The sequence below is a fragment of the Otolemur garnettii genome, unplaced genomic scaffold (assembly GCF_000181295.1).
Source record: "Otolemur garnettii isolate 467f Iridium unplaced genomic scaffold, OtoGar3 scaffold00148, whole genome shotgun sequence".
Lineage (NCBI taxonomy): Eukaryota > Metazoa > Chordata > Mammalia > Primates > Galagidae > Otolemur > Otolemur garnettii.
The window spans coordinates 3,742,315-3,757,573 of NW_003852543.1; the positions used below are offsets into that span (position 1 = coordinate 3,742,315).

The following is a 15,259-nucleotide window of genomic DNA, read 5'->3' on the forward strand; positions in this document are numbered from 1 at the left end:
AAAAAAAAAAAAAAAAAAGACTTCTGTGGAGGAAGGCACTGCAAATGAGGGGGAAACAGCAAGAGAACTAGAATTAGAATTGGATCCTGAAGATGAGAATGAATTACTGCAATGCTGTGATAAAACTTGAAAGAATGAGGAGTTGCTTCATGCGAATGAGCAAAGAAAGTGGTCTCTTGAGATAGAATCTACTCCTGGTGAAGATGCTGTGAGCATTGTTGAAATGACAACAAAGGACTAAGAGTATTACATAAACTTAGCTGATAAAGCAGTGGCAATGAGAGGATTGGCTTCAATTTTGGAAGAAGTTCTTCTATGGGTAAAATGCTATCAAACAGCATCCTTTGCTTCAAGAAGTTTTTCATGAAAGAAAGAGTCAATTGATAACGGCAAACTTCATTTTGGTCTTGTTTTTTAAGAAATTGCCAAAGCCACCCCAACATTCAGCAACCCCCTGCCTTAAGCATTCAGCAGCCATCAACACTGACACAAGACCCTCCATCAACAAAAAGATTGCACCTTGAAGGCTCAGATGATCATTAGCATTTTTCAGCAATAAAGTATTTTTAAATTAAGATATGTATGTTGTTTTTTTGGACCTGGTGCTACTGCATAACTTATAAACCACAGTGTAAACATAACTTTTTTTTGACATTATTATGAATATTATTTCACTTTTTTGGATATTATTATGAATATTATTTCACTTTTCACCTTCAGTAGAGTGTTATGGCATCATAGCTCACAGCAACCTCAGACTCTTGGGCTCAAGCGATTCTCTTGCCTCAGCGTCCTGAGTAGCTGGAACTACAGGAGCCTGCCATAACGCCTCGCTATTTTTAGAGGTGGAAGAGTCTTGCTTTTGCTTAGGCTGGTCTCAAACCTGTGAGCTCAAACAATCCAGCCATCTCAGCCTCCCAGAAAGCTAGGATTACAGGCGTGAGCCACTGCACCCAGCCAAATATAACTTGTGTGTGCACTGAGAAACCAAAAAAATTTGTGAGATGAGTTTTATTGTGATACTCACTTTATCACAGTAGTGTGGGGCAAACACACAATATATCCAAGGTACTTCTGTGTGTAAAAGAGCCAGGAACACAGAGCCAAGGGCCCATACCACATGAGAGAGTGGTTGCAGGCTTGGCAGCACTCATATGAACAACTACCAAAGGAGAGACCACCCCATTAGTGAAGATTCTAACCCCATGTGCCTCTCAGTACCATTGGCCTCGTGGGTCATATTGGTATGGGTTGATTTTTCCTAAGAAGATTCTTTTTCTAACTCAGGTAAAGGGGAAATCTCACAGGTTCCTGACAGTAAGACTCTCCTGAGCTGGAGTGAACCAGGAGTATGGCATAGTCCATGCTAGAGTAATGAAAAGGAAAAAAGAAAGGTTGTCAAAAGATATGGGTTCCTGGTGTGGATCAACTGCCACGTGGCCTGAGGCAGTTTCCAATGGTTGTGTTTTTTGCGGTGGCAGAGGTGTTGCCATCAGCACACGGTGGCCCTTAGTCAAATAGGGACCATGGCTCCTCCTGCCCCCCATGTAGGGCTGTCATGAGCATCAGGCATCCCAGCTTACTGACACTTACTATGTGTGGGTGCTGGGAGGCCTCACAGCTTTCAGAGAGCCAGATGAGCGACAGACAGCTCCGTCAGGATGGCTGTGAATAGCAGAGGGTGATGAGAAAGGCGGTAGTTACACCTGGCTTGGGGCTGGCAAAGGCCACCCAGAGAAAGAGACTTGTCAGCAGAGACCTAAAGGGTCACCAGGACCCTTACAGGTGAATGGAGCCTGTGGCCTAATTGAGGGCAGTCAGAATTCTGCAGGTGTTCAGGGAAAAGTCAGATGTGTCACAAATGGGCACTTCCTCTCTTCTTGGTTATTCTTGGAAGAAATTCTGTCCAGGCACCGCCTGTGGTGCTTTGGGGGCCCACAGACAGGGGACCCTCAGCAACTGCCTGGGTGAGAGTGAGCTGCTGTGAAACTCCGTGCCTGAACGTGGGGTGTCCTCAAAGACAGGGTTTCCCCAAGCACCATGGCCCAGCTCTGGCTCCCTCTGACCAACCCCAGGTGGTTTAGGGTATCCCTCAAAGATGTGGGGAAAGGGCCAGAGTAGAGGAGAGAAGAGAGAGAGGCAAGGTTGGAGCAGGCAGGGCTGGTTTAGAGGTGAGGTAAGAGGAGAGCCAGCAGGAGCAGTGTGTGTGTGTGTGTGTGTGTGGCAGGGGTGTGCACATGCACAGGAACAGCCTATGTGCAGCCAGGTATACACCCCTTTTCCCCTGGCCATTCCAACTGAGGGTGGGGGACCTCTCCTTGGTCACCTGTCCTCCCTACCCATATCTCATGTGCTCTCTCTCCCTCCCCTTCCACCTCCCTCTTTACAGCACCCCCTGTCAAAGGGAAAAGGAAACAATCAGAGGAGGGTGACACCCTAGACCCACCTGCATCCCCTAAACCTGATGGTGAGCAGAGCAGGAGCCAGAGCCCCATCCAGCTGGAGGTGAGTTGGGTGACTCCCTTGGGGGCTCTTCCCTGCCACCTTCACTTGTGCTTAGACTCCAGGTAAACCTGGAGACTCACCAAGCCCTGAAAAGGGAGCTGTGTCCCTCTACCTGACCTTCACAGGCAGTGGGGGAACTCGCCCATCACCTGTGGAAGAGGGTTTCAGTCTTAGTTTTTATAGCAGAACGTGTTTTTCAGATGCAGATGACCTGACACCCTGATCCATAAAACAGACAAAAGCACCAATCTGTAATGTAAAACTGCATTACACCCATCCTTCCACATTTATAACACAGACATAGGAAGTCACTTGGTGAGCTCAACAAGGCTATTTTGATGAGCACAGAATCTGAAGGGGGGTCTGCAGATGGCATTTTAGTAGCACAGTCAGCCTCAGCTTCCATTCATTTTGGCCATTTGTTTTGGTGGCACAGTCTGGAGAAAATATCCTGATTCATGTAGAAAAGTGAGTTGGTAATGGTCTTTAACAACCTGCCTGGAACTCAGAGAAGAGGACTAGAAGGGCAGATTCACATGAGCAGTTAGTTGTGAGGGGTCTGCCCAAAACCAGCCCTCTGTGTCTCCAGTGTCTCACAACTTCATAGATAGCACATAAGTTTGTGTGTCATTTAATAGCAAACGGCTTTAATACCTTAAAAACATTGAAATATTGTAGAAGATATTTACAACTAAAAAGGAAGTGAAATCGGAGCACATTCTGAGCTGTTCTAGGCCTACATAGTTTATGTGCTTCTGGGAGCTGTGTGCTCTCTGACCACCAGCCTATCTTGGGCCAGGATAGGACCCTTGGACCCTCAGCCTCAACCCAGCCATAACCCACTGCCCTGACCTCCCTGTCAAATGAAGCTTCAGTAGGAATTGCCCCTCTGGAACTGGCAAACAAAAGTCCCATGTACCTGACAGCACCGTGCCATAAGACACCCAGAGCTTCTACTCCCTAGGTTCAGTATGGCAAGCCAGTGGGTCAGAGAGGGAGGCCACCACAGCAGAGGCTTGGTGGACTCAGGCTTGGCAGAGTGGCCCCACAGTGCTAGACACCTTTGTTCCTTCATCACAGGCACCCTGGGGACACAGAGTCTGCCTTGTGGTAGCTCACAGTGGGGCAGAGGAGCTAAGGAAGATACAAATGTTAACAAAGCTAAAAGCAAGATGAAGAAGTGGTCTTGGCCTGGAGAAGGCTGGGGATTGTACCTTTGGCCACCTCTAGAGCTGTCAGGTCTCTGAGGAGGTCCTGGACTCCAGGCCCTGTCCTGGGGCTGGAGGCACCAAGAGCTATTGGTTGTGTCGGTCAGACCCAGAACAGTCACTCCACCCCAGAGCAGTGGGCTGGGTGTTCTTGGAGAGCCTGAGGTTGGGGCAGGCACCTTTTTCCTCCCCACATGCAGTGGTTTCTGCATGTCCCCAGCCACCCACCAACTGGGGCCCATCCCAATGCCTCCTGTTCTTTCCCCAGGACTCCTCTGAGGCAGGCGGGGAGCGAGAGGAGGAGCAGGCCTTCCTGGTCAGCCTCTACAAGTTCATGAAGGAGCGACACACACCCATCGAGAGGGTGCCCCATCTCGGCTTCAAGCAGAGTGCGTTCCTGGGGTACAGGCAGGGAGTGGGGGCTTAGCAGGGGATCCCACCAAGGCAGGGCACCAGGCAGGCACCTCCACTCTGGGTAACTCTGGATGCTGCTAGCCCTGCAAGGGTTGCAAACAGGATTCCCCCTTCCATGCTTGGGGCTGGGTAGAGCTGGATTTCCATCCCCACTGGCCACTGGGCCACCTATGCACCAGGCCCAGCCTGCCTATCCATGGCAATGGCCCTGCTTGGGTGTGTACTGTCTGCTTGGCCACCAGAGGGACAGACTGACAGACCTGTCCCTCTTTCCTCCAGTTAACCTGTGGAAAATCTACAAGGCAGTAGAGAAGCTGGGAGCTTATGAGCTGGTAAGGAAGGCACCTCCCTGTAGGGTCAGTGGCAAGGGGCTACCCGGCTCAGCTCTCCTTATCAGAAGAGAGAGCTCAATCCCCAATCCTGCCCCTGCCTGCTGTGGGGAGGAGCCTGCCTTGCAGGTACTCTGCCATTCGAGGTGGGTTTTCCTCCTCCCTTCTCCATCTATTCTTCCCACCCCATGCTGAGAAACCTGATTGGGCTGGCCTTCTACTGGCTTCCTGGCAGCCCCCTTGGACTTCCTGACCTGCCAGCTGCTGGAGAGGCAGCTGCAGAACCACAGTCCTGGCCTGATCCCCAGAGGGGGACCCAGAACTGAGAAGACCCCGCAGCCAGGGGGTCCCCGCCCACTGTGTACTCACCTGGTGCTGTTGCAGGTGACAGGTCGCCGCCTCTGGAAGAACGTATACGACGAGCTGGGGGGCAGCCCCGGCAGCACCAGTGCGGCCACCTGCACACGCCGCCACTATGAGAGGTACAGCAGGGTGACCACCACAGGACCCCGGGTATAGGACACCCAGGCCCTCCTCTAAGGGACTTGGGCTGAGTATGCGAGTATAGACGAAGGGGCAGGACCAGCGGAGCAGGGCTGTGCTCCATCATGGCCAGGGTTGTGTGCAGTCAGTAAGGGAGGAGGACCCAGGGAGCATAGAGGTAGGGATGGCATGGCCTCCTGGCAACCTGCCTGGCTCTTCCCCAGGCTGGTCCTCCCATATGTGCGGCACCTGAAGGGGGAGGATGACAAGCCGCTGCCCCCCTCCAAGCCCAGGAAACAATACAAGATGGCCAAGGAGCAGCGAGGGGATGACTTCACCACTGAAAAGCCGAAGAAGGCCAAGGAGGAGCGGCAGATGGACCAGGTGAGCACCCAGCCCTCTCGGGGTTACCCAGTGTCTGCCTCTTGCAGCTCCCTCCCCTGCAAGGAACACCAGGACCTAGAGGTCAGAACACCAGGACCTAGAGGGGCTCCAGGTTCTCTGTAAATGGCTGTGAGAGTAGGGTCTGAGCTCCAGCCCATAACCCATCCCCTAAGCCCTATGTCCTGTCCACACAGAGGACAAGGCACCTTTTGAAAATTTTGCATGAGGGTACTACAGAGGCTAGCAGAGGGCCCGGGGCACTCCCAAGATCCTGGTGTCATGCCCTGTCCTGAGGCATGGCTTTTTCTCATTATAGATGATGCCAGGAAAGACCAAAACAGATGTCACTGAACCACCACCACTTCCCAGCCAGGAGCCCCCCAGGGACAGCACAGAACAGCTAGGTCCACCCTCTGGGCCCTCTCTTCCCTTTGTGGGTGCCAGCGGCTGCCCTGAGGCCTACAAGCGGCTCCTGTCCAGCTTCTGCAAAGGGACACATGGCATCATGTCACCATTGGCCAAAAAGAAGCTCCTGGCCCAAGTGAGCAAGGCAGAGGCCTTGCGGTGCCAGGAGGAAGGCTGTCGCCATGGGGCAGACAGCCCCAACAAGGAGCCCCAGGCATCCACAGCCATTCACCCCCGCAAGAGTCCTGGGAGCCCAGGAGGGCTGGCTGAGAATTCCAGGCACCAGCTGACCCCTCAGGAGGGATTGCAGGCCCCTATCAGCAGCCTCAGGGAAGAGGCTCAGATGGGCCCCTGCCCAGCAGCCCCCATCTTCACAGGCTGTTTCCACACCTGTCCCACCGAGGTGCTGAAGCCTATCAGCCAGCACCCCCAGGACTTCTTCTCCAGGCTTAAAGATGGGGTGCTCTTGGGGCCTCCCAGCAAAAAGGAGGGGCTGTCAGTCAAAGAGCCCCAGCTGGTGTGGGGCGGTGATGCCAACCGCCCTTCTGCATTCCACAGAGGCGGCTCCAGGAAGGGCAGCCTCTACCCCAAACCCAAAGCCTGCTGGGTATCCCCCATGGCCAAAGTCCCAGCTGAGAGCTCTGTGCCCCCACCCACCTTCCCCAGCAGCCCAGGCCTCAGCAATAAGCGCAGCCTGGAGGAAGACAGTTTTGCCCATGGTGGCAAAAAACTGCGTGCAGTGTCTCCCTTTCTTAAGGAAGTGGACGCCAAAGAGTGTGGGACCAAACCCGCAGGGCCTGGCCTGGCTGTCTCCTGCCTGCTGGGCCCAGCTCTGGGGCCTGCCCCCCCGGAAGCCTACAGGGGCACCATGCTGCGCTGTCCACTGAACTTTGCCAGCACCCCGGACCCCTTAAAAGGCCAGACCACACTCCCCTTCAGCCCTCTGGTCATCCCGGCCTTCCCAGCCCACTTTCTGGCCTCTACAGGCCCGTCACCTATGGCCACTGGCCTGATGCACTTTCCCCCTGCATCCTTCAACAGTGCCCTCCGCCACAGACTTTGCCCAGCTTCGTCTGCCTGGCATGCACCACCGGTCACAACCTATGCAGCACCCCACTTCTTCCATCTCAACACCAAGCTGTAGGTCTCAGCAGACAGCATTGTGATGGGCTGCCCTGCAGAGGATCTGCCATGGCCTAGTATGAGCAGGGACTCGGGTCAGGGCTAGATCACACGAACCAAGAGCCCTGGGTCGTGCTGCTGGCCAGGCAGCCTGGTGTAAGGAGGAAGACAGTGGGAAAACTGGGTTTGTCTCAAGGAGCTGCTTAGGAAAGAAGGTGCAGGATTGGCAGCTGGGAGCTGGCTGGCAGCTCAGGCATTCAAGTTGCCCATGGAAAGTCCAATAAAAAGACACCAATGTGAATCTACCCAACTCCAACATGTGCATGGTGTGGACCTTTGAAAGGGCAGTTGAGACAGGACAAGCTTGTGGGTAGGCCTGTCAGTGGAGGAGTCAGGAAGATAGACCTGAAGGCCCCACCTCACTGAAGAGTGGGCCCAAAGTAAGCCTTGGCCTTCTGCTCACTTTTTAGCAGGCTCTATTCCCATCCTGTTCCTTCAACCTGCTTTCCTAGGTAAGCTCCAGGCAGCTGCCTATTGCCTTTGTTGTGAGGATGGGAGTCTGAGGCTCAGAGAGGGTAGGTGACTTTCCCAGGTTGCCTCAGCAGGCTAGGAGCAGGGTAGGCCATAGACACAGTGTTGACTCCAGTGTTCTCAGCTGAGCTACAGGACCAACCAACCCTGTGGCTGTTACTAGAGTTCCAGGGAGCTGAGAGTGTGACCAGGAAGCCCATGTTGGACTTGTGGGGCTGCATGATCCTCTTGCCCATCTGCCCCATAAGGACCAGCCAGGAAGGCCCACTGGATGGGAAGAGCTGGGGGTGAAGGGAATGAAAGGGCCAGTCTGGGCCTCAGCATCTGCATTATAAAACAGGTTGGGATGTGTTCAGGAGGTACACACACAAGCCCTGCAGTCTGATGCTCTCCTTCCTGGGGGTTCAGGTGGGGAGTAGGGGCCTGTCAGAGGTGTCCCTCCACAGGCAGCTTGTCTCAGAACAGCTTTACACCTATCCCTGGGAAAGCGGGGCCACCATTGGTTAAATGGATGCCAGGGCTGCAGGTGTCCCTTGTGCCACTGGAACTCCCCCTGCCCTCAGAGGCTATGGCTGCAGGGATGCTTGTGACCTCAGGCCATAGGAGGGACAATCTAGTGTGACTGCCTTAGTTCATGAGTGGGGAGATCAAGGCCAGGGGTGGGAGGGTTCTTGCTAGCCCAGGGCCACCATCCAGGATACAGCCTCAGTTGGAGAATATGCAACATGCCTGGCACCAGGGAGTAAGGTGGGAGGGCAAAAAGGCCACGTTATCCAGCCTCCACTTCCAACCTCCTCCAGGAAGTGCCTGTGGAGGGGGCTCAGGCCACATGTGAGGCCACTGATGGGGTGGCCAGGGAATAGTGGTCCCCGTTGATGTGAGCACTCTCAGCTCTGCAGGGGCATCTCCAATTTCCTGCTGCTTTTCTGAGAGATTCCAAGATGCCAGCCTGAGAATCTGTGTGACTAGCCCTGAGCTCCCAACTCCCCCACACACCTGCCTGGAGCTCACCTCTCCAAGCCTCCAGAGGCCCTGTGGTTGATGAAGAATAGGGAAGGGCCTGAATTCTGCCCACCTGCTAGCAAACACCCTAAGAACTGGGCTGTGAGTCATTTGACCGATCTCCTGGATAGAGGGGAGGTGAGAGCTGTCTATTGTGAGCAGGATTTCACCTGAGACAGGGCAGAGTTGCTGGGTCCCCTTCAGCTGCAAAGCAACATTGGTTTGGCCATGGGACAAAGGTGGACAGGCGCCTGACTCTAGGACTTGGGTGCAGAAGGCTCAGCGCTATGGTTGTGGCGCCCTCTGGAGGCCAGTCTAGAGAACACACCTTCCCTGTAGCATGTCTGTCTTGGGCAGGATTGCCACAGAAGATGCTGCCTGTAGGTCATGCTTCCTGGAAAACCTCTGGGTTTCTGTGGGCCTCTGTGCCTCGAAGCCCTGGTGTGCTAGCTTTACACAGTTCTCATTCACTCCTCACGATTCCCAGGAGAAGACACAGTGTGGTGGAGCCCAGCCAGTGCTACTGTAAGCGAAGAGTGAGGATAGGGACCAAGGTTGGAGGTCTGAGGTAAAGGGAAAACCGGAACAAGTGAGCTCACTGAGTGAAGCAAGTCCACAGAGGGGAAAGGTCCCACGGGCTTTGGAAAGCAAGAGGCTGCACTTGAAGTCAGTGGCTCAGGTGTCAGTGAGACCAGGCAGCCAGCTGGGTGCAGACTTAGAGAGCTGGATGCCCCTGAGTGGGAGTTTAACCAGGGGCTGGTGCAGCAGAGAGGAACAGGGACCTGATGTGGGTGCAGGAAGCCACAGAGGGCTGTGGAATCTGAGCCAGGGATAGGCTTTGGGACCAAGGGACTGCTGGGGAGATCAGAGGGCCGGCTGAAGTCATCACAGGTGTTGGGCATGTTTATAGGACTGAGTAGAGGAGAGGAGGCCAGGAGGTGAGGAGCCAAGGATCACCACACATGAGGACAGCAGTGGTGTTGGGGAAGCAAGTAGGCCAGGGGCAGAGTGGGAGGGAGTGAGAAAGAAAGGTGCAGGGTGGAGGGACTTGGGGGGGCCAGCAAGGACATGATACAGGGTGGCAACAGGCTATGGCTGCAAGAAGAGCCTCACCTTCTTCCTTCAGAGCAGTGGAGGAGTCACTACACGGGTGTGGTCTGGGGAAGTGCCAGAGGGGCAGCCAGGAGCCCAGGCAGGTCAGTAAGAGATGTCCATGGCTTAGCAAAGACATAGACTCAAGACCAGAGGCTGCTAATGGTGGCCTAAGATGTTTAAATGTTTTTTAAATATAGCTGCTGGTATTTAAAAATCAGACTTCACATAGAAAAACTGATTATAAGTTTGCTGTATAAAAAACAATTTCTTGGGGTGGCGCCCGTAGCTCAGTAGCTAGAGCGTTGGCCACATACACTGAAGCTGGCAGGTTGAAACCTGGCCCGGATCAGCTAAAACAACAATGACAACTGCAACAACAAAAAAATAGCTGGGCATTGTGGCAGGTGCCTGTAGTCCCGGCTACTTGGGAGGCTGAGGCAAGAGAATTGCTTAAGCCTAAGAGTTTGAGGTTGCTGTGAGCTATGACACCATAGCACTCTACTCAGGGTGACAGCTTGAGACTCTGTCTCAAAAATAAAAAAAACACTAGAATTTCTGACCACATGGGACCACTTTCTGGGCCTGAGCAATGGCTGCTACCCTTTGGACAGGGAGACCAGCTCTCCTCCCCAAGCCAGAGGGACCCTGCCACTGCTTGGTCTCTTCCAAGGCTCTTTTCCATCTTGGGATATTTTGGTGTGTCTAGGATTCCCACCAATTGTGGGCCTTGCCACCCTGCCCTTGAGGGGACAGCAGACAGAAAGGAAAGATCAAGAAGCTGGAAGCCAGAACACAAGCCCTTGAGGCTGGACGACTCCCTCACATGGTTTGTGTATCAGAAACTGTTCTTGGGCCTTTTACTTGCTAGCAACAAACAAACCCTAACCCCGGCAGGAGAGAGCCTGAGTGACTCACAGAACTGCAGGGAGAGCTGGATGCCCTGACTACCGCACTGGGGGTACCACAGACCTCCACCTCGTTTCTGGGTGGGTAAGCTGGCCTATAGGCATCTCTTCCCGACTCTGCATTCAATGGTGCCTGCTAGGAGCTTGAGGTAGGTGAAGCAGAGATATCTACACCCCTTCAGAAGTCAGCAACCCAGTGGGCTAGGTGTGGTGGCTCACATCTGTAATCCTGGCACTCTGGGAGGCCTAAGCAGGTGTATTGCTTGAGCTCACAGGCTCAAGACCAGCCTGAGCAAGAGCAAGACTCTGTCTCTATTAAAAATTCAAAAAACTGAGGCAAGAGGATCGCTTGAGCCCAGAGTTGAAGGTTGCTGTGAGCTATGATGATGCCATTGGCACTCTACCCAGGGCAAAAGCTTGAGATTGAGACTGCCTCAAAAAAAAAAAAAAAAAAAAACCAAAAAACTCAGCAAGCGCTAGAAATCAGGGGTCCCCCTACTTCCAGCCAGTGGCTAATCACTTGGCCACATGCATCACCAACTGCTTTCTGTCCTGTGAGTCCAGCTCAAGGATACACTTTCAGGAGAGAATCTGATCTAAAGCCTGTGCTTACCTATACATTCTCAAGGCCTGTTACCCAGAGAAAGTGTGTCAGCCAGGTAACCAAAACAGCAGCAGCCACTACCCTGGATAATGCCAGGTGCATATACTTCTCTGGGCTTCCATTTCCTCATCTGACATGAAGGTGAGTCACTTCTACCTCAAAAGTCACAGGCATTTAGTGTAAGTGCTCTGTAAACTGAAGTTCTGATGAATTCAAGTTATCACCTCCTTCCCACCCACAGTTCTGCTCATCCAGCCTGACCACCCCTGCCCTGCCCTTTACCCTACTGCTTTTATAATCCCTGCCCTCTTGACTGGCTTCTGACTCAGAGTCACCCTGACTTCTGGATCCTGTATTTGTCTAGGTCAACAATGGCAAGTCCTGAATTATTATGGTACATATACCTACTGGCCAACATTCAGAAACACATCTCAGTGTTCCCCTACTTCTAAGTGGTTCTCAGAGGACTTCTGCATGCTCAGCAGACATCTGTAGTTCTTTCTTACCCCATTGGCCCAAATTGCTGGTGGCCTGAAGAGGAGCAGTTCTTTGCACCAATGATCTTGGTCAATTCCACTTAACTTCTGGAGAAGGAATAGAATCCACCCTTGATTCTTCCTTCAGAAACATGGGCTATGGCCCATCCCTTCCCCACCTACACACAGACACACACACAAATTGAGACCAGTCAGGGAAAGTTAATAATGTTTTATTAAAGTTTATTGAAAGCAGAAAGGATGAACAACAAACACATAATCCTCAAATACTTCTTGAAGCTGCCTTTCAACCCTACCAACCCAGAGGATGCTGGTTCCTTGGGATAGCCCAGACTTCCAGCCACCATCTGCAGCTCTGGGGGGCTTGAGAATTGAACCCAACTCAACTCTCTGCCTCAGAGAAAGGGGAGAGTTTATTTTTTTCTTCACCCTCTTCTGGAGCTTGTCTCTAAATCTTCCAGTCCCAGAATCAACATATTAACTGTTGGTTGATAGGTACTAGACAAATTATTAAAACTTTTGAAAATCACCTCTGCTTAGAAGCAGTCATCCAATCAAAATGGTTGGTATAGGATAACCCTCTCCCCAGAAAAAGCAGACCAGACCCTGTCAACTAACATCCCTTCCTTGCTAACAGAATCCTGGCAAAGGATCACTCCAGGATGGATATGACTCATGGCATAGCAGCACTCTAAGAGGATATGACTGGTGGTAGCCAATTATAACAATTCTGTTCCCTAACTCCCCAGCCTCACTGGCAACCAGGAGCCACATGACTCAGCTCTAGCCACTGTGATCTATGAAAGACTGACTCACGGTCCCTCAAATTCATATGTTGAAGTCCTACCCCCAAATATGAATATATTTGGGGATAGGGTCTTTGACAAGATAACTAAGATTAAATGAAGCCTCAACAATCCTTATATTTGGGGGAGTAATAGAAAAATAAAACAAAAAATACGCAAAAACAAAAAAAGAAAAAATAATTTTTTTTTTCAGAGACAAAGTCTGGAGTGCAGTGGTGTCATCATAGCTCACTGTAGCTCGAACTCTCTAGCTCAAGTGATCCTCCTATCTCAGCCTTCCAAGTAGCTGAAGCGACTATAGTTGCCTGCCACGGTACCTAGCTAATTTTTACATTTTTTGTAGAGATGGGGTCTTTTATGTTGCCCAAGCTGGTCTTAAACTTTTGGGTTCAAACAATCCTCCTTCCTTGGCCTTCCAAAGTGCTGGGATTACAGGCATGAGCCATTGCACCCAGTCAATTTTTTTTAAAAGAAAAAAAAGATCAAACAAGATCACAAATAAGGTTATATCAGACTTACTCTGATAGCACTAGTGTCCATATAAGAGGGAGAGACACCAGAGTGTGCGCTCTCTTGCTCTGAGCCCAGAAAGCCACACGAGGTTGCATCAAGAAGGCAGCTGTCTACAAGCCTGGAAGAGAGGCTTCACCAGACACCAGAGCTGTCAACATCCTGATCTTACACTGCGGCTTCCAAAACTGGGAGAAAATAAGTGTCTGTTGTTTCAGCTGCTCAGTCTACAGTACTCTGTCATGGCAGAATATCAGGAGCTGACTAAAACAAGATCTAAGGGGAAACCTGCTAAGAAGGCCTTCTGGGAAGCTTTTGCTTCTCCCCCTTTACCTCATGAAGAGTCATTCCTAGGGAAGAGCAGGAGTAAATCGAGGAACTTTTAACATTCACCCAGCTGGATTCTAAGATTCCCATGGATCAGTGATTATTATGTGCCTCCTACATGTATGGAATAGGGAACCTGTGGCCTTCTCAGTTCAAGATTGTTCTTTTTTTTTTTTTTCCCAGCACCAAAGGATGCAAGAAAAGCCTCATTTTTCTTTGCTACATCCCTTTTAATAAGACAATTTGTTCTAGGGCAGCACCTGTGGCTCAAAAGGGTAGGGCACTGGTCCCATATGTGGGAGGTGGCGGGTTCAAACCCAGCCCCAGCCAAAATAAACTGCAAAAAAAAAAAAAAAAAAAGATAATTTGTTCTGTAAAATGTGGATTTACTCAAAAGGCCACACTTAAGGAACTAGAAGGCCACATGCAATTTTTTTCTTTTTTTTGAGACAGTCTCACTATGTCGCCCTCAGTAGAGTACTATGGCATCACAGCTCACAGCAACCTCTAACTCTTGGGTTTAAGAGATATTCTTGCCTCAGCCTCCCAAGTAGCTGGGACTATAGGCATCTACCACAATGCCCAGCTATTTTTTGTTGTTGTTGCAGTTGTCATTGTTGTTTAGCAGGGCAGGGCTGGGTTCGAACCCACCAGCCCCAGTGTATGTGGCTGACATTCTAGCTGCTGAGCTACAGGCACCAAGCCCACATGCAATATTTTGGATTTTTAGCTGATCTTGTAAAGTTTTGAGGCTTTGGAGAAACCTTTAAATAGGAGCCAGAGAAGAGACTTTACCCAGAGTCATAGCTCAGGAAGCACAGCAAGGAGGCGGCGAGCTGGATACAGAGTAGGATCCGGAGTGGTAGAAATCTGATGAATTAGGGAAGTGATTGCAACCAGCCAGGATGGGAGGAAGCCTTTCCAGAGTTTTTAGTAGTTGGAGGAAGCTGCATGTTGAGTGGAAAGTTTGGAAGAATGGATAGACTTGAACAGTATACAGCAACCAGATTCAAATGCTGGTTGGAGTGGATTTGCCATAGGTTTGGTGGCCATACTGAGAAGGTCTTGGTGGCCAGGCAGCTGCCATTGTGGAAAGGTCATGAGAAGGTCTTAGCAGAAGCCTAAAGCACAGCCATCTTAATTCTGCCTGCCAGGATCAGAACTCCACTCTTGGGACAGGCTGAGGGACTCCCACACCCCATGGGAACTGGAGTCAGGGGGCACTGTGAGACCTGCCCCTGATGGATTCTTGTAAGATTTAAAATCCCAGCCCAGCAGGGTGTGAATGCTGAGGAAATAATCAGGTGATCACTGAAGGAAACTAAGTTTGGAATAAGGACCATAGAAGGTGCTGGCTATGCTCTCTGTCTCCTAAAAATACCACAGCGCTACCTGGTGTCCCAGTGACACACTGCAACATACTGTCATCAAGAGCAAGGACTTCTGTTTAAATCAAAGGAGGCAGTGAGAAGTAAAAGGAGAACATGGAGGTGAACAAGAAGAAAGAACACAGGAGGAGGAACCAATAGGAAAATTCAGACAGCATGAAAAACCAAAACAGAGGAATTCCCCCAAAGGACCATGAGGCAGCTATAGGCAAAAGACTCCACTTATAAAGGATTAATGGACTTGACAGAATGGGAATTTTAAATATGAATGATAAGGACAAAAAAAGGAATGGATGAGAAAATGCAAAGACAGAACCAAAAGTCAGACCAGAGATATGTAGAATATAGAAAGTATATGGCAGAGCTTAAGGAAATGAAGGAGACAATCAGGGAACGTAAAGATGCAGTAAAAAGTATCAACAAAAGGTTAGATCATGGAAAAGAAAGAAGCTCAGAGCTAGAGGATAAAGTTTTCAAGTTAACCTAGGTAGTTAAGGAGGCAGAAAAGAAGAGAGAGAAAGCAGAACAGGCACTTAAAGAACTATGAGACTCCATGAAGTGTTCAAATATACAAATAATAGGGATTCCTGAAGGGGAGAAAGACTGTCTCAAAGGAATAAAAGTCCTACTGGAAATCATCATAAACAAAACTTCCCAAGTTTTACTAAAGACCCCGACACACTCCTTTCAGATGGATATCGAAACCTAGGTCATTGCAGCTCAAACAGAGCCTCTCCAAGACAC

At 50.8% G+C, this 15,259-nt stretch overlaps 1 protein-coding gene across 1 annotated transcript in view; it reads left to right on the forward strand.

The window, feature by feature from the left end:
- Window positions 1-7,293, forward strand: part of ARID5A (AT-rich interaction domain 5A) — a 19,088-nt gene extending 11,795 nt beyond the window's left edge. Inside the window, exons 2-7 of the mRNA XM_003799275.3 lie at window positions 2,390-2,505; window positions 3,982-4,102; window positions 4,407-4,459; window positions 4,841-4,938; window positions 5,164-5,323; window positions 5,640-7,293. Of these exons, the coding sequence (XP_003799323.1) occupies window positions 2,390-2,505; window positions 3,982-4,102; window positions 4,407-4,459; window positions 4,841-4,938; window positions 5,164-5,323; window positions 5,640-6,872 (1,781 nt within the window). The 3' untranslated portion in view covers window positions 6,873-7,293. The remainder of the gene's footprint in view (window positions 1-2,389; window positions 2,506-3,981; window positions 4,103-4,406; window positions 4,460-4,840; window positions 4,939-5,163; window positions 5,324-5,639) is intronic.
- Window positions 7,294-15,259: the final 7,966 nt, after the last annotated feature.